The following is a 19,741-nucleotide window of genomic DNA, read 5'->3' on the forward strand; positions in this document are numbered from 1 at the left end:
ATTTTAGGTGGAAATCAATATACCATGAGTTCCTTTGCTGCAAGTTAACCTGTACTGAAATCCCATCAAATCACTAAAAGTCAAAGCAAATGGAGTAAAAGTTGACTAACCGGGTCGTAAAGTGACCCACTGATGTCGGCGCCATAAATAGGAGACACAAACGTCAGGTTTTTCCAGTATTTCCTTTCCAGGTCATCAAAGTCCTTGTGTTGAGGAGTGTTGTACCTGCAATCAGTCAAGAAAAATGAATTGCGCTTGACAGATAAAAGAGGAACTGCCTGAAGCGAAAGTGCGGTTTTACATCTATGCTGAAACATCTCCACTATGTTTCTGATCATATTTTTAAAAGCTACACTGTGTACTTTGTATAAGCCAAAAACTTAATTTGATTCGCGGTTATAGGAACTATACTCTCATATCAGCACCTGAACATTTTGCAACCATGGAAAATGTGTTTATTTATTTATTTATTTATTTATTCGACATGGACATCACAATTACAACCTAATGCACATGCTTAAGTGTTTTAGCAGACTTGCCAATTCTCAACACCTTTGTAAGACATTATTCATATCTATTTTCAGGCACTGTTTAATATAATTGGCCCTACTACAGCCGTGGTATGGCAGTAAAGTTCCTTGATTATTACAGCAGAATAAGAGTATAGTTCATAGACATACTGACCTAGATAATAGCAACATTTAATCTTCGGTCCATCTATACTACGTAACAACAGAAGAGTCAAGCTTTAAATAGACAAATTATCAAAACCCTTTGGTGTTTTTTGAGCGAGATGCTAATGGTCCAATCTGATTCAATGATCTATGCTAAGCTAAGCTAAAAGTTCCCATTTACTTCTAATTATCTACTTTTAATTTTCAGTCCGTATACACAATGTAACAACAGAAGAGTCAAGCTTTAAATAGACAAATTATCTAAACTCTTTGGTCTTTATTGAGCGAGATGCTAATGGTCTAATCTGATTCAATGATCTACGCTAAGCTAAAACTGCCCATTTATTTCTAATTAGCTACTTTTAATTTTCAGTCCGTATACACAATGTAACAACAGAAGAGTCAAGCTTTAAATAGACAAATTATCTAAACTCTTTGGTCTTTATTGAGCGAGATGCTAATGGTCTAATCTGATTCAATGATCTACGCTAAGCTAAAACTGCCCATTTATTTCTAATTAGCTACTTTTTAATTATCATTCATATACACGATGCAACTACAGAAAAGTCAAGCTTTAAATTGACAAATCAAAACTGTGGTATTTTTTGAGCAAGATGCTAATGGTCTCATCCGATTCAATGATCTATGCTAAGCTAAGCTAAAAGTGCTCCTTTACTTCTTATTAGCTACTTTTTAATTTTCAGTCCATCTACATGATGTAACAACAGAAGAGTCAAGCTTTAAATAGAAAAATTATCAAAATTCTTTGGTCATTTTGAGCGAGATGCTAATGGTCTAATCTGATTCAATGATCTATGCTAAGCTAAGCTAAAAGGGCTCCTTTACTTCTAATTAGCTACTTTTTAATTTTCAGTCCATCTACACGATGTAACAACAGAAGAGTCAAGCTTAAAATAGAAAAATGATCAAAATTATTTGGTCATTTTGAGCGAGATGCTAATGGTCTAATCTGATTCAATGATCTATGCTAAGCTAAGCTAAAAATGCTCCTTTATTTGTAATTAGCTACTTTATATTGTGTAGACGGACTGAAAATTTTATTACAGAAGAGTCAAGCTTTAAACTGACAAATTATCAAAGCTCTTTGGTCACTTCAATGAGGTGCTAATGGTCTAGTCCAGTTCAATTATCTATGATAAGCTAAGCTAAAAGTGCTTCTTTATTTCTAATTAGCTACTTTTTAATTTTCAGTCCATCTACATGATGTAACAACAGAAGAGTCAAGCTTTAAATAGAAAAATTATCAAAATTCTTTGGTCATTTTGAGCGAGATGCTAATGGTCTAATCCGATTCAATAATCTATGCTAAGCTAAAAATGTTCTTTTATTTGTAATTAGCTACTTTATATTGTGTAGACGGACTGAAAATTTAATTACAAAGAGTCAAGCTTTAAACTGACAAATTATCAAAGCTCTTTGGTCACTTCAATGAGGTGCTAATGGTCTAGTCCAGTTCAATTATCTATGATAAGCTAAGCTAAAAGTGCTTCTTTATTTCTAATTAGCTACTTTTAAATTTTCAGTCCATCTACACTATGTAGCAACAGAGTCAAGCTTTTAATAGACAAATTACCAAAACTCCTTGGTCATTTTTGAGCGAGATGCTTATGGCTTAATCCGATTCAATGATCTATGCTAAGCTAAGTTTAAAAGTAGTCATTTATTTAATTCTAATTAGCTACTTTTTAATTTTCAGTCCGTCTACACGATGTAACAACAGAAGAGTCAAGCTTTAAATAGACAAATTATCAAAACTCTTTGGTCACTTTTGAAAAAGATGCTAATGGTCTAATTCGATTCAATGAACTATGCTAAGCTAAACTAATAGTGCTCCCTAAAGATTGGGTTAATGGAGTCCAAAATGATAAACCTTCCCTCTTTAACTTGTGTAGATTTGTAAAATAAGCTTTTTTTCAATAAAAAGTGAAGTGTTCCTTTAAGAAACTTTATTGATGACATTTAGAAATTAAGGTCAAAGAAATGCAAGTGTAAACCATACTTTTTACTGTTGGCCAGTTTGCGATATTCTCCGACGGTCATGGACTTCTTCTGGATGTTGTACTGTGTGAAGAGTCCAGATTGGCCAGTCACCACTTGCATGATTGGAGCAGGAATGACCATATCCTCGATGGTCTCGTAGGAACGGCGCGGTTTCCACTCCTTTGGCGGAATAACCTGAGCATCGCAAAACAAGAGAATGAAAAAAAAAAACTTAAATATAAAAGCTAAATATACAATCAGACAAAAGAAACGCTCATTTGCTCTAGTCTCTACATGATATTTTATATGAATTGTTTGGACTGAGCATTATGATTGAGTTTAGTACTGCACAGCATGACTTGATATATGATTTATAACAACAATTGATATATGTACGATTTATAACAACACATTTAAATCTAATTAATAAATAATAAACCTCATTAACATTAATTAAAAGTTTATACTGAGGGATTTATAACAACACACGACACAACGTGACAATATTCCAGATGTAATTAATTTGCTTGTCCACACCAGATGCGACAGAAACATTTAAATACCAGACAATACAACTCCAACGAAAACGAAACAGGTGTATAATCTAATTAATAAATACTAAACCTCAAGAACATTAATAAACGTATATGCTGAGGGATTTATAACACGTGACACAACGCGACAATATTCCAGATATAGTTCATTTGCTTGTCCATACCAGACGTGACGTGACAGAATCTTTAAATACCAGACAATACGATTCCAACAATATCCCAACCAAACAGACATTTAAATTTAATTAATAAATATTAAACCTCATGAATATTAATAAAAGTATATGCTGAGGGATTTATAACAACACGCAACAATGTTCCAGATATAATTCATTTGTCTGTCCGCACCAGACGCGACGTGACAGAAACATTTAAATACCAGACAATACCAATTCCAATGAACTCTAATGAATCAGACTGGTCTATAATCTAATTAATAAATAATAAACATCATTAATATTATTAGAAGTTTACTGAAGGAATGATTTTTAAAAATTGCAGTAAAAAAAATATACAATTGAAACAAACTGCGCTTTAAAGGTTGATTTATACTTCTGTGTCAAGCGCATACGTATGCTCCGGCTCAGCCTACGCATGGACGCATAGCCCTCGCCATGGCCGTCGCCGATGCTGACGCGCACCTCTCAAAAAATGTAACTACACGTCGCAAACGACGCAAAGCGCAAGCTCTGGGATTGGTCAGCTTGGTATGGAGAGAGATTAGACTCAATGACGCGGGAATGACCGAAGCGCTTCACTGTGCGCACCATTTGCGCAGTCTGACTTAATTAAGGGAGATGATCCTCTAAGAAGAAGAATACTCCTCTATTTAGCATGGCAGGTGAAGAGCGGGATTTAATAAAGAGCGGGATATTTTATGTAAGCTCTTTTAATAAAGAGCGGGATATTTTATGTAAGTGGTTACTTGATTTCTATAGTGGTTTATGTATGCAAAGATTAAGTATCAAACGTTTGTTAAAGCAATGGCTGCTGTTGTTTATAATGTAAACTTTATAACGTAAATTAAGTCCGTTATTAAGGATCATCTCCGTTAATTAAGCCAGACTGCGCAAATGGTGCGCACAGTGAAGCGCTTCGGTCATTCCCGCGTTCTCAGGGAGTTGTGATTGGTTGAACAGTAAGCTCGCATCTTATTGGCTACAGGGCACGAGTGACTCACGTGGGAGGTGTGTGCTGACAGGAAAGTCTCAAAAGTGCACACACTCGTATTCAGGGTGAGTCGTACGTGAGAGAGGATTTGCACATTCTCATTCAGGATGAACTCGTGAATTTTAAACATTCAAAACTTTTTGTACACTCTTATATATTTGCAAATGGTGTTTTGCATTTGTGAAACGTATTTTATGAAAACGTATTTTTATTTTGTGCATGTGAATTGTTTTTGTAAGTATAAATAAATATTTTACGTACGTGAATTTGGCTACGCATGTGTACATCGTGTCTTTTGAATTATTATGTGAATTATTATTGAGTCTAATCTCTCTCCATAGCTTGGTAGCTCTGACAAGTGTGGGCGGAGGTGAGAGCCGCGCGAGCCCGATGGAGAGAGTGTCTACAAATGTAGAGTCCTGTGAAGGAGCTCTAGATGGAAACCGTTGTTTTGAGTTTACCTTGTGATTAAAGTTCGCCGGTTCCTGCCTCTAAATGAGTGAGTTTGAGCCACTTGTACATTAAGGTAGCGTTCAGAGAAAAACAAAACACCAGTGAAGAAACTCGACGCAGAGGAATATAAACACCTACTGCAAGCTAGCGTTTCTGAATTGTTACTGCAGAGCAACACAAGCTGCGCAGAAGTATAAATGTACGACTACGCGCATTAGGCATGGGCCGGTATAAGATTCTGACAGTATGATAACCTTGGATAAAAATACCACGGTTTCACGGTGTTGCGTTGGCATGTGTGTTTGTTTGTGTGTGCTTGTCTTTGCTCTCCCTCTTTCCACCTGCAGGCCCCGCCCTAACTACGCAGGCGACGTGCCCTGGGATTGGAGGAGGTTACCCAGGGCGTCCTTTAAAAAGAGATCAACGGGCGTAGGGCGGGAGAGCGAGTTTTGCTGGCGTGTTGTTGAGATTGTGATAAAGTTATTCCTGTTGTTGAGTTGTTTTCGTTGATTGTATTTCTCGTGCTGTTGTACTAGTGTTGATTTTGTGTTGTATACCCATCCGTGTTTCCCTTCCTATTATTTTTGTTTTGGTTTGTGTGTTCGTTGATTTTCAATATTGTAAATATATACACGGTAAGAGGCAGTAGGGGGACGCCACTTTTCTTTTACTAAATATTTTCATCTGTGTTTTTGTTAGTTAGGGAGACAGGTGTAGATTTTGTATTTTTATTTCTGTTATTTTATTAGGTGTAGTAAGTTTCATTTGGGTGTTTAGTTAGTGTATTTTTGTTTATTAATTTTCTGTGGGTTCACCTGAAGGTATTTGGCTTCACGTTTTTCTTGGTGATAAAAAAAAAAGAAAAGACAAAAAAAGACAAATAAAGAGACCCTACACTAGGGGTGGGCGGTACACTGGTGTCATAGTCATCACCGGTGTGACATTGCGCCACGACATGGATTTTCTAATACCGTCAATACCGTAATAAATCAATTATGCGCCTTGAACGGCTGCATTTACATCAATAATAGCTAATTCTAAATAATAAGGCATTCAATTTTCTTCAAACGTTCAGTTGTGGTCTGAATACATGTCCTTATACTACAGGGCTCGAAATTGCAACCATTTTGGTCGCATGAGCGCCCGAAATTTAATCTATGCGCCCTCATAATATATTTGGGAGCATTTGTGTGTCTGAATATAATGGTTGTAGTGCAATCTGATTTGATTTTCTCTAAAAACTTGCTGAATCGCTCTACCCTGCTGCCGCTGTCAGATAACAGGGAGCTTTTGTTACTGCAGGAAATGCAAACGGCTGAAGAGTGAAAAGTGCACAGGTTTGCAAACCTCACCTACAGTTATAATAATAATAATGGCGCAGATGACAGCGATCATGACATGAGGTAAATGTTGATCCGCCAGCTGAGATCAATCGAGTGTTTTCGGAGAAGGTGCCCGAATCTCGATGCGTTGCATTCACCGCGTGTTCAGCGCAAATGTCCGCTAAATCTAAAGTCTAATACTGTAGACATCAGCGCCAAAGAAACTCACCTTTACTAAGTTTACACTGAAACTACAGCTCATAACAAAGAGCAGAATTGCGCCGGTGGTCATCATGAGAATCCTGCTCTGTCTACTTATAAATTGGTGCGGCTGACTCGCCTGCTTTATTCCACCAACAGAGAAATGAAGATCAGCTCATAACAAGACTGACCATTTACAATGACCCAAACCAAAACTTTTAAAGAGCGATAGAAGTGAGACTTTCTTTTGTCCGTTCTTCCTTGAGATGTATATTATTTTGCTATTGAAAGTAATACCATGATATTATACCGTCACCGTTCAAAAGATGAAAAATACCGTGATATTAATTTTAGGTCATATCGCTCACCCCTACCCTACACAAAGGAGTTATTAAAAGTGAATTTTATTTGTCGAGTATTCTTTTATGTTGCGGCCTTGACCCTAGACCAGCGTCATAACAACGGTATTGTGATTACTGCTCTAAAATAAATTCTTTTTAAATGTCTGAGTAAATAACAAAAACTTTTTTCCTCTTTGAACACAAAATAGTTTATTTTAAGAGACATTTAAGCATATTTTTATTTGACGGAAGAAAAAAACATGATTGGACAAACAGCCTACGCCGGTTATTAAAAAGGATTCAGTCAGAGTTTTCGTTTTGTAATCTGAATTTGTCATTTAAGTGAAAGATATCTATGGCAGGCCTATTTATTTTATTAATTTTATTTAGTTTATTCTTTTTTCCTGTGCTGTTGGAAACACTGCATGTGCGTGAAGATGCTCTGTTATGCTGCTGTTCGCATGCTAAAACCAGGGCTCCGAACCGCTTCAAGGAACAGAAACAAAAAACGGAAACGAATGACATTTTGCAGGAACAGAAACGAAATGAAAAAAAGATCAACTTTAATGATTCTGTTTACAGTTAAACTGTTAATAACGTTAATTTATCGTTCTCTTTATTATAGGAATTTGGGAGACAAAAAGCATTAAAGCATGTGTACAAATGACGCATACAACCTGAAATGCCCGCGAAGCAGACGCCATAAGCGAGAGTCGTTTCTGATGCGACGAGCTTGTCTTAAAGGTTACCGAGAACCTGCTCTTTCATGTACAAAGGTATGTTTCGGTTTAAGTTATTGTTACTAAAACTTGTATTTATACTAAATGAATGATTGATTGTCGATTGTTTTTAGATGGGTCTCCATAAAGAAAATCTTTTGGTTAATATTTCTACTATGACAAATCATCTGATAAATCGATCTGTAATATTAAAGGATGAAGGGCAGATCATAAACATGATCGATAAAGTTTTGCATGATGATATATGATCAAACCACTCAAGCATTTGCCATTCAGAGAATTACATTAATTAATAGCTTAGTCCTTATAAACAATCCATTAATAAAATACAGTATTTACAAGCCTACTGAAGAATTAACCGAATATGCAATATGATCCGCATGATCACAGCGAAATGAGGCAAGCGCTCGTTTTTATAGAAACTTTTTTATATAAACTATTACATTTCTAATAACATTCATTCATTTATTCATTTTCTTTTTGGCTTAATCCCTTTATTAATCTGGGGTCGCCACAGTGGAATGAACCGCCATTTCTGATAACATTAAAACCGAAATACAACTCATTGCATTTTTCGTTTGATAAAAATATACGGAAACGAAATTAAATCAAAAGGTGGCTAGTTTGTAATTTGTTTTAATAATAATAAAAAAAACACACACTATTTAAGCTTAACGGCTATACCCTGCCAATAGGCCATTAATAAATATTAATTTACTTTGTATTGGATTATAATGTATATTTTACAATAAAAACGAAATATAGCACGTCTCACTGTCATTTGAAACAAGTAATTCATAACACATCAGAACTGTGGACCTGCAGTGTGTAAACTGTATACAGGGGGTGTTGGTCAATAGCCGACATCACATAATTGAACTAATATCTCAGAGGGAGATTATGTTAGCCGAATTTGAGAGATTTAAATATAGAAGACACTTTAAAAAAGAAACAACACCTGCCGCTCGGTACAAAGGAGTGGGGCTGTGTGTGTAGCGCCTTTAAGCAGCGTGTATCAATCAACTGCTGCTGGTGAGCAAGAGCGCGCGTATATGCGTGAAGCCGGTATAGATATAACCAAAAGCAAATTCATATTGTAAATATTTCTTTAACGATTTAATTAAATTGGCTGTAGTGTATGAATGAATGTGAATAAATATTTATTTAACGATACTTATCGAAAATGCATTTAAATTTTATTCGAATAGAATTTTTAGTTGCACCATTAATAAATCAGGGCACTCTAGAGCCCTGCAATACTTTGTAGCAAAATAACATTTTAACCGTTTTTTTTTTCTAGAAAACCGTTTTCAGAATTTTTTGTTTATTAAAACAAAATAACAGAACCGAAAAAATATCAATTCTGCTCGGAGCGTATGTGCGCAAAGCCGGTATAGATATAACCAAAAGCAAATTCATATTCTAAATATTTCTTTAACGATTAAATTAAATTGGCTGTAGTGTATGAATGAATGTGAATAAATATTTAACGATACTTATCGAAAATTCATTTAATTTTACCCCTCGAATAGAATTTTTAGATGCACCATTAAGAAATCAAGGCACTCTAGAGCCCTGCAATACTTTGTAGCAAAATAACATTTTTAACCATTTTTTTTTTTTCTAGAAAACCGTTTTCAGAATTTTTAGTTTATTAAGGAACGCAATAACAGAACCGAAAAAATATCAATTCTGCTCGGAGCGAACCGATTATTTTTATGTTTAAGCCCTGGTTAAAATAAATCAGTATTTTTAAATGCAATATTTAATGTGTCACACAAAATAGACACGTCAATTTTTTTTTTATTAAATAATATTTTAATATTAATCTGTTAACGGCTATTATTCGGTTAACGAGCGGCGGTTGTCGGTTGGTAAAATTAACCGAAATGAGCATCCCTAATCCAAGCACTTTTCTAACCTTGAAAACACTATATTAAAAATCAAGCATTTCCCACAGCAGATGCCCTTCCAGCTGCAACCCATTGCTGGGAACCATCCATACACACTCATTCACACAAATACAATATGGCCAGTTTAGCTTACCCAATTCACCTATACCACGTCTTTGGGTGCTTCATTTTCCCCCAGTCTAAACACGTGCGCTATAGTGGAATTGAATAAACGAAGTTGGCCGAAGTGTATGAATGAATGTGAATGCGAGAGTGCATGGGTGTTTTCCAGTAATGGGTTGCAGCTGTAAAGACATCCGCTGTGTAAAACATATGCTGGAATAGTTGGCGATTCATTCCGCTGATAAATAAAGGACTAAGCTAAAAGAAACTGAATGAATGAGCACTGTAGTATTTCTGCAGTACTGTGAAATACAATGGTTTACCTTCGCCAGTCCGGCAATGTGAGCTCCTTGCGTCTCCATATAGGCGATGTACTTCCCGAAGTCCTTGAACTCCTCCATGGTGGGCCTGAAGGTCATGATCTTGTTGAAGTTGGCGCCGGGTGGAGGAGCTGGTCCTGGGATCAGGGTTTGTGGTGTGAGTTCTGGTGCAGGCAGTTCTGGGTTCAGTCCTTGAGCTGGGGTCAGTTCTGCAGGTGCCGTCAGTTCCCGAAATGGATCTAAAATCGGGGTGTCGCATGGCTGTGGATCCACCGGAGGGTTATTAGGAGAGTGATCAGCGTCCGCTGGTGGAGTCATGTCTGCAGAGGGTTCGGTCTCCGCTGGGTTCGGGTCTGGAGGTAAAGACGGGTCCATGACTGCAGGTCAGCGAACGCTGTGGACAACAAACACAGAAAGTGTTAGTTGCGTCAACGAAAATGACTTGACACTAAAGTTTGTGCTATATGATGATATACAGTTATTAGCCCCCTTTAATTATTAGCCCCCTGTTTATTTTTTTGCTCTATCGTTTAGGGTTAGACTGTAGTTCTCTAGCATTTCAAGCCATTTCCAGCAGTTCAAGCATTCAGGCGCGATAAATTCTAATGTTTATATCGTTTAAGAAAGATTCATTGTATTCATATACGATGACGTGTTGTCACTAGGGTTGGGCCGATGGGCGACAGACAACAATACTGAGCCGGCATCGCCGATTCTTCACCCTGCCCCCATCGCAAACCCTACACACTTAGGGGGGCTGGTGCCCCCGTGTCAACAAGCTTGGCCCGCCTCTAACCCCACCCCCTGAATTTGGGCGTATATTTTTGTGTCAAACGCCACGGAGAAAGCGAGATCAGCCATCCGTGGCATACTGCGGAGATATGACTGAGGCCTCTCTCACGCGCTCTAGATGTCACATGGGCATCTTGGGCACTCGCTCCCTCTGCTTTCGCACGAACTTACCCTCTCTGTCAGTGACGGTGCTGCGCGCATCAGTTCCTCGCATTCGTCAGAAGTTAAGCCCAAAATTGACACAGGTAATAAGATTCAGCTTCAGTCATTCATGTTGTGAAACACTATCAAAATGTCCACTGTTGATTATATTAGACTTCGGTTTTCAATAGCAATTTTAACACTTTTAATATCGGATGTCCTCGTCTATGCAGAGACCATTATTAATCAGAAATTGAGTGTACATAGTTTTACGTTAGGAAATGCAGTCTTGAATTTACAAACAGTCGGCAAGTACCGGAGAACAGATGTAACACATTGATCAAATGTAGTTTTCAGTCACGCTCATGTAAAAGTCATGTTCAACTCGTTTAGTTTTGCCTTCATTCATTTTTGATTTCCGTCATGACATAAAGCACGAGTCTTCAACACGATTTATTTACAACACATTTTTAAACATAATAGTTGAACTAATTTCTACTTTTTTATCTTCCCCATAGTGACAGTCAGTGCATAATCTTATGGTGACAGTCAGTGGATAATATTTTACTAGTTATTTTGCAAGACAGTTGTATTCAGACAACGTCCCTTTAAGTGTTTTATAGTCTTTTATTCAGATTAAAGTGTCATTTAAAGACTTAATTAGGTTTTGTTAACTACGAAAGTTGAAATAATTTAAGTCAAAGTATTGTGTAACTGATTTGTTGTGTAGATCAAAAAATACACAGTAAATATTTCTTATGGAGGCTAATAATACTGACTTTAAAATAGTTTTTAAAAAAATTAAAAACTGCTTTTATTCAAGAAATAAACAATAAGAAATACGACTTATTATGACTACAAAATAATTATTTTTATAGGGGAAACAGTGAAAATTTTCTTGGTTTGTTAATTACGTGGGAAACATTATTTTAAATGAATGGGAGGGCTAAATAAATTGACTTCAACTGTAGGCTGAATCTGTTCAAGTTTACAGGTGCAACAATCTGCCTTGATGTACTTTAATGTTAGAAATGTGTTATCCTACACCAGTACATTTACATTTAGTCATTTAGCAGATGCTTTTATCCAAAGCGACTTACAAATGAGGACAAGGAAGAAATTTACACAACTATAAGAGCAGCAGTAAATAAGCGCTGTAGGCAAGTTACAGGTGTGTAAAGTCTAAAAAGCAAAGCATTAGTAATGTAAGTTTTTTTTGAGAGAGAGAGTATAGTTAGTGGTATAGCCAGAGAGGCAGTTATGATTAGGAAAGAAAGTGGAGACTAAACAGTTGAGTTTTTAGTCGTTTCTTGAAGACAGCAAGTGACTCTGCTGTTCTGATGTAGTTAGGGAGTTCATTCCACCAACTGGGCAGATTGAATGCGAGAGTTCGGGTTTTTTTGAGTTGAAGTTATTTAATTATCTTGTTTATTAAGACTGTAGAGGGATGCATGACAAAAAAAAAAAGACTTTGAATAATTGTTTAAGTACTTTGTGATGCATGTTAAAATGTGCCCCCCAAAAGTACAAGTGGCTCCTGGTGAAAGTGTACTCAATAACGCAGTGTGTATCGCAGAAAAATAAAATATTGCAAAGTTAGTTTTTTCAATTTCATGCTGATAAATTTAATTATTTAAATAAATGATGTAAAAACAGAGCTATGAAAAACAGCCTTTGTCTAGGGAAATGTTATATCAGAAATGTTTTAACATGTTAAATAAGAAATATCGTTATCGTAATACTCGACAATATCACATATTTTTCCAGTATCGTCCATCCCTAATTTTAAATTATTCATTAATTATTCATATTATGACAATTAGTACTTATATTTATTCCACTCAAGATGATTTTTATCCAAACACGCACAAAAAAATAATACAATAATAATAAAAATCAGCAGACAAACACTGAAAAAGCACCAAAACAAAGCCCCAGACTGTCCTCGTCTGACCTGCAGCATTGCAGACGCTTTCATCAGAAACACACACACCAGAAAAATGAAGAAAAACACCACACTCGTGAAGACAAAACACACACATTAACTATGAGAGCCAACAATCTCTTCAGTGCAGGATTTAACATCATTTAAAACACACACGAGGCTATTTTGCACATCAATAATTCATCATTTTACTAAAGAAACACGACTATAATTTTCACTCCTTAATGTACATTTTAAAAAGAAGCAAGTGCAGTTCAAGACGACACATTTTTGTTAAACTTAATGAATATTACGCACAGAAATTTGTGGCTGCGCAATATTGGCAAAAACTGACATTGCGATATTTTTATATGATTTTAAATATCTCTTTGGGAAGAATTACTAATTTTACAGTTATAGGGAGTGTATATTCATAAAATAAAAGAAACGATAAGCATAAATGAATACATTGGAATAAAAATACACATGCAAATTAAATATATGAATGTTTTCTAAAGAGTCTAACAGTGTTATTGAGGTACAGTGATAAAATAATCACTGTAATAATAATAATTAATAATGTAATAATAATAAAATAATAATAATAAAATAATCACTATTAATAATAATAAATGTAAAATAATACTGCGTACAGAAGTCAACATTTGACGTGGATCAAAACCATCACAAAGTCTAAAGTTGTCCTAAAACTATTCAAGATCACCCATTCCTGTTTTGATCAACTTTTATTTGATCTACTTCAAATGTTGGCTACTATGTTTTCGTTATTAATAAACTAATATTGATACAATTTTGGTACAAATAAATACAATTAATCTTTGTTGAAGCTACAAATTTGATGGTCTCTTATGCACAAATGGTTTAAATTATCATTTGTATTCCAACTCAACTTTGCAGATACAGTGATCTAACTACGAATTCGCACATTGCGATATCGATGCTGAAACGATATATCGTGCAGCCCTAATAAGAACGCGCAAATTATAACAGCTGAAATTCTAAAATACTACGTAAAATGATTTGTTAACTATTAAAAATTCAAACATGAACTTTTGAATAATACTTTCTTATGAGGGTCAATGAAAATAAGGTCAGCGCAATAGCCTAGTGGTTAGCACGCTGACATATGGTGCAGTAGAACTTCAGGGCGTCCCGAGTTCGAATCCCGGCTCGTGGACATTTCTCGTCCCTACCCCCTCTCTCTCAAACTTCGCTTCCTGTCTGTAACACTCTCTTATCTGCTTATTAAATGTAAAAAATAAATCTTAAAAAAAAAAAAAGATGAAAATAAGATGCAGATGAAAGTGTACTGCGGCTTTAAATGGAGTTTTTCCCATATTTCGTAAAGCAAACAAAATAATGACATGGTGTGCAGGTTTTAGACAGACTAAAATTTGGGCTACTGTAAAAACAAATCCTTTTAGAGCCCTAAAATATTAGGGCACTACATTAACCAAGAGATGCCCAAATTACAGTAATCTTTGATTTGGCGCAGCATCCCATCTGAGGAGAGAGGCAGAACGATGGGGATGGTTTAGAGATTGTCATTTCAAATTTAATGTACCTTTTATTTGTTTGTTTTATTGTTAAGCTACAAAATAAGCTGAGATTAAAGCTTTTCAATTGAAATGACGTCAATAAATAATTCTGCTTCGTATTCAGCATTGAACTCCACTGTGTTATGAATGTGATTATGTTTTTACTGCAGTAAGTTATGATTAAAAAAGTTATCCTGCATTAGTTAAATCGATTCAGAAGTACTGTTTTCTATTTATTTTGAAATATTGTGAAATAAATTAGGAAATGACCCATGGCAACTTTAATATAAACTAGCTTGGTATATTTATCTTCGGCCTATGACTACTAATGATATTTTGTTTTTGGCCCTTCGTACCCGTTTTAACCCATTCATCAGAATTATCTTATTATAGATTTGTCCTTTCATTTTAACTCAAACACACAAAACTCGAATTATGATGAACGTTATTCGGTGTAAGTTGACGCAGGCAGCAAATAGAGATCATTTACATTGTTATAAATACAATTTGACATTAACAGATGATAAATATTAGTAATGAATGTCACTACATGGAAATATAAGCTCCAGAGTCGCATACAAAACAAATGTCATGACTCTTTTGACGGATAAAACTTTGCATACTCTGATTATAACAACACTATAGTCCTTAATGTGTTTGTGTGTTTATTTAAGCTTAATTTATGAATCAGAGAAACGCATTAATGAATGCATTCAATAAACGCAAAAGAAAAAAACAAACATTTTAAATATGTCAGATTTTTAGACAAACTTTTGTTAGACTGAATATTTTAGCCTGCATCTTTATAAAATATTAAAGAATGTGGACGATGGTCATTATTTTTAAACAAAACTAATAAAAGCGCAAACTATTATTACAATAAAACCTTTTACATGCATTTTCTTTTGTAGTTACTCAATTTTTTGGTATTAAATACATAATTGTATGTTGTGCATGAACAAAAATACATCAAATGCACCTTTTATTGTATGCTAAGCTGTTAAAACGACTTGTTGATATTGTTATATGATATTGATATATGTCATATACAAGTTATAACACCTGTTAATATTAAAAACATTAACCACACAACAAATGCATGAAATAAACTAATATGGATGTATTTTTAAACTGATCAAAAGTACATAATTATATGCATAAACATAGTGCATGCATAAAACAAATGATCAATAACTGCATGAACTCACAAAAAAAGAAATCAATAGATCCAAATCCCTTAATAAGCTTTTAAATACTCATATTTCACATTTTCTGATATTATTGTTAACAAGAAGTACATATTTATGTGCATTGACATTATGAGTGCATGCATGAAACAAAAGCTCGATAACTGCATGCAAAAAAACAGAAATCAACAGATCCAAATCCCTTGACTAGCTTTTAAATGATCATACTTTCATACTTTCAAATGTTATTGTTAACAATAAAGTACATAATTATATGCAGAAACATGGTGCATGCATAAAACAAATAATCAATAACTGCATGTAAAAAAAAATTTTTAATTAATAAAATAAAAAAATAAAAATAAAAAAATAAAAGAAATCAACAGATCCAAATCCCTTGACTAGTTTTTAAATGCTCATATTTCACATTTTCAAATATTATTGTTAACAATAATGAACATATTTATGTGCATAAACATTACGAGTGCATGCATGAAACAAAAGCTCGATAACTGCATGCAAAAACAGAAATCAACAGATCCAAATTCCTTAACTAGCTTTTAAATGATCATATTTCATACTTTCAAATGTTATTGTTAACAATAAAGTACATAATTATATGCAGAAACATGGTGCATGCATAAAACAAATGATCAATAACTGCATGCACACAAAAATAAACAGATCCAAACGTCTTAATTAGCTTTTAAATACTCATATTTCACATTTTCAGCTATTATTGATAACAATAAAGTACATAATTATATGCAGAAACATTACAAGTGCATGCATAGCAAATGATCAATAACTGCATGCAAAAACAAAACAAATCAACAGATCCAAATCCCTCAACTAGCATTGAAATGATCATATTTCATACTTTTAAACATTATTATTTAAATATTATTAATAATAATGTACATATTTATGTGCATAAATATTACAAGTGCATGAATGAAACAAATTATTAATAACTGCATGTAAAAAAAAATAATAAAATAAATAAATGAAAAAAACCAACCGATCCAAATCCCTTAACTAGTTTTTAAATGCTCAAATTTGACATTTTCTGATATTATTGTTAACAATAATGAACATATTTATGTGCATAAACATTACGAGTGCATGCATGAAACAAAAGCTCGATAACTGCATGCAAAAAAAAGAAATCAACAGATCCAAATCCCTTGACTAGCTTTAAAATGATCATACTTTCATACTTTCAAATATTATTGTTAACAATAAAGTACATAAATATATGCAGAAACATTACAAGTGCATGCATAGCAAATGATCAATAACTGCATGCAAAAACAAAACAAATCAACAGATCCAAATCCCTCAACTAGCATTGAAATGATCATATTTCATACTTTTAAACATTATTATTTAAATATTATTAATAATAATGTACATATTTATGTGCATAAACATTACGAGTGCATGCATGAAACAAAAGCTCGATAACTGCATGCAAAAAAAAGAAATCAACAGATCCAGATCCCTTAACTAGCTTTTAAATGACCATATTTCATACTTTCAAATGTTATTGTTAACAATAAAGTACATAATTATATGCAGAAACGTTGTGCATGCATAAAACAAATGATCAATAACTGCATGCACACAAAAATAAACAGATCCAAATGCCTTAATTAGCTTTTAAATACTCAGATTTCACATTTTCAGCTATTATTGATAACAATAAAGTACATAATTATATGCAGAAACATTACAAGTGCATGCATAGCAAATGATCAATAACTGCATGCAAAAACAAAACAAATCAACTTATCCAAATCCCTTAACTAGCATTGAAATGATCATATTTCATACTTTTAAACATTATTATTTAAATATTATTAACAATAATGTACATATTTGTGTGCATAAATATTACGAGTGCATGAATGAAACAAATTATCAATAACTGCATGTGCACGAAAAATAAATAAATAAATCAACAGATCCAAATCACTTAACCAGCTTTTAAATGCTCAAATTTTACATTTTCTGATATTATTGTTAACAATAATGCACATATTTATGTGCCTAAACATTATAAGTGCATGCATAAAACAAATGATGCAATGCAAAAAATAAATCTAAATAAATCAACAGATTCAAATGTCTTAACTAGCTTTTGAATACTCATATTTCACATTTTCAGACATTATTGATAACAATAATGAACATATATATGAGCATAAACATTACGAGTGCATGCATGAAACAAATTATCAATAACTGCATGCAAAAAAGAAAAAATAAATAAACCGATCCAAATCCCTTAACTAGCTAATAAATGATCATATTTCATACCTTAAAATATTATTGTTAACAATAATGTACATATTTATGTGCATAAATATTACGAGTGAATGAATGAAATAAATTATCAATATCTGCATGTAAAAAATAAATAAATAATTTTTTTTTTAAATCAACAGATCCAAATCCCTTAACTAGTTTTTAAATGCTCAAATTTTACATTTTCTGATATTATTGTTAACAATAATGAACATATTTATGTGCATAAACATTACGAGTGCATGCATAAAACAGAAGCTCGATAACTGCAGGCAAAAAACAGAAATAAACAGATCCAAATCCCTCAACTAGCTTTTAAATGATCATATTTCATACTTTCAAATATTATTTAACAATTAGTTAACAAGAAGTACATATTTATGTGCATAAACATTACGAGTGCATGCATGAAACAAATGATCAATAACTGCATGCAAAAAATTTTTTAAAAAATAAATAAACAGATCCAAATCCCTTAACTAGCGTTTAAATACTCATATTTCACAATTTCAGATTTTACTGACAACAATAAAGTACATAATTACATGCCTAAACATTATGAGTGCATGCATGAAACAAATGATCAATAACTGCATGCAAAAAAATAAATCAACAGATCCAGATCCCTTAATTAGCTAATAAATGATCATATTTCATACTTTCAAATATTATTATTAACAATAAAGTACATAATTATATGCAAAAACATTACGAGTGCATTTATGAAACAAATGATCAATAACTGCACGCAAAAACACAAAAATTAACAGATCCAAACGTCTTAATTAGCTTTTAAATAATCATATTTAACATCTTTAGATATTACTGATAACAATAAAGTACATATTTATGTGCATAAACATAACGAGTGCGTGCATGAGACAAATGCTCGATAACTGTATGCAAATTAAGCACGTCTTCCTGTTTTGATGGATTATTAAACTCGTTTATTAGCGATTAATATCAAAAAACACGCGTGAGGCTTGGTGTAAAAGCAAATGCATGCATAAAAAGCAATAAAACAAGAATATAAGGGTGAAAAGCGAGTCAGGTTGTTTGGTGTCAAGTTCAAACAGCATGAAGATGAAGGGTTTAAATGGCCTTTGTGTATCTGTCCTGCCTTCAGTTGATTACAGCACGGCTACAATGCTGAAAATCGCTCGAAATCACGCGATGCACCATTCTAATGGACAGTAAACCGTATATAGTGTGGTTTATGCATTGAATAGTCAATTAAATAAGCTTTAATGTGTTTAAATCTGGCTAGCAGCGCTTGTGCTGCTGCTTTGACAAGCATCTCAACACAGCAACCGAACAACATCGCAAATCTCAATAAAAACTCGATTTATGACTGCGGACTCGACGGGGAATGCTGTATTATTGTGGTAAATGTGTTTTTACCTGCTGCTCGGGCTCGTTTTGTGCTCTTTTGTCGCTGTTTTTGTCTCGAATATGTCCGTTTTGGCTAGTCCACAGGCTCGATAGTGTTTCAGCAGCGCTGGGCCGCGTATCCTCCCACTGCAGCGTGACGCGCGCTCTGATTGGCTGGGTTGGAGTTAAACGTACACGCGTATTGGCTGAAGCCTTTGTTTGACGGCTCAACTAGCCTTTCACATCGTGTTTGCGCGTTACTATTACGGAAAACACGTATTTCACGTATTAAGTGTGTCTTCCGGTATGACATGTTTGAGTATACGTTTGATCAAGGAAAAAAATCGATATTTTGCGATTACATTCGTGTTTTCTTTGTGTTCGGAGCATATTTTGCTCATAATGTTATAAATTGAAAAAAAAAATGGCTATTTAAACGCGTGTATAAAGATTGTACAAACATATTGCATCATGTAGAATATCTATACACTGAATCTAGTTTGTCGCAAATATTTATTTAGTTTAATCACAATTAAATTAAATTGACGATGAAAAAAAAGTTAAATCCACTTGTATCAGATGTTCATAAGGTAAACATTACCTATTTATAATATTTTACAGGCAAACTTGTAATACAACCTAAAATTTATGCAACCAATGATTATC

The 19,741-nt window shown here is 33.9% G+C and overlaps 1 protein-coding gene across 1 annotated transcript in view; it reads right to left on the reverse strand.

Moving 5' to 3' along the window:
* The window catches only part of kdm4b (lysine (K)-specific demethylase 4B), a 101,187-nt gene extending 81,974 nt beyond the window's left edge, over positions 1-19,213 (reverse strand). Inside the window, exons 1-4 of the mRNA XM_056447399.1 lie at positions 19,106-19,213; positions 9,795-10,185; positions 2,695-2,870; positions 111-225 (exon numbers count right to left, since the gene is read on the reverse strand). Coding sequence (XP_056303374.1) covers positions 111-225; positions 2,695-2,870; positions 9,795-10,166 — 663 coding nt within the window. The 5' untranslated portion in view covers positions 10,167-10,185; positions 19,106-19,213. The remainder of the gene's footprint in view (positions 1-110; positions 226-2,694; positions 2,871-9,794; positions 10,186-19,105) is intronic.
* Positions 19,214-19,741: the final 528 nt, after the last annotated feature.

This window comes from Danio aesculapii, chromosome 22 (assembly GCF_903798145.1).
Source record: "Danio aesculapii chromosome 22, fDanAes4.1, whole genome shotgun sequence".
NCBI lineage: Eukaryota > Metazoa > Chordata > Actinopteri > Cypriniformes > Danionidae > Danio > Danio aesculapii.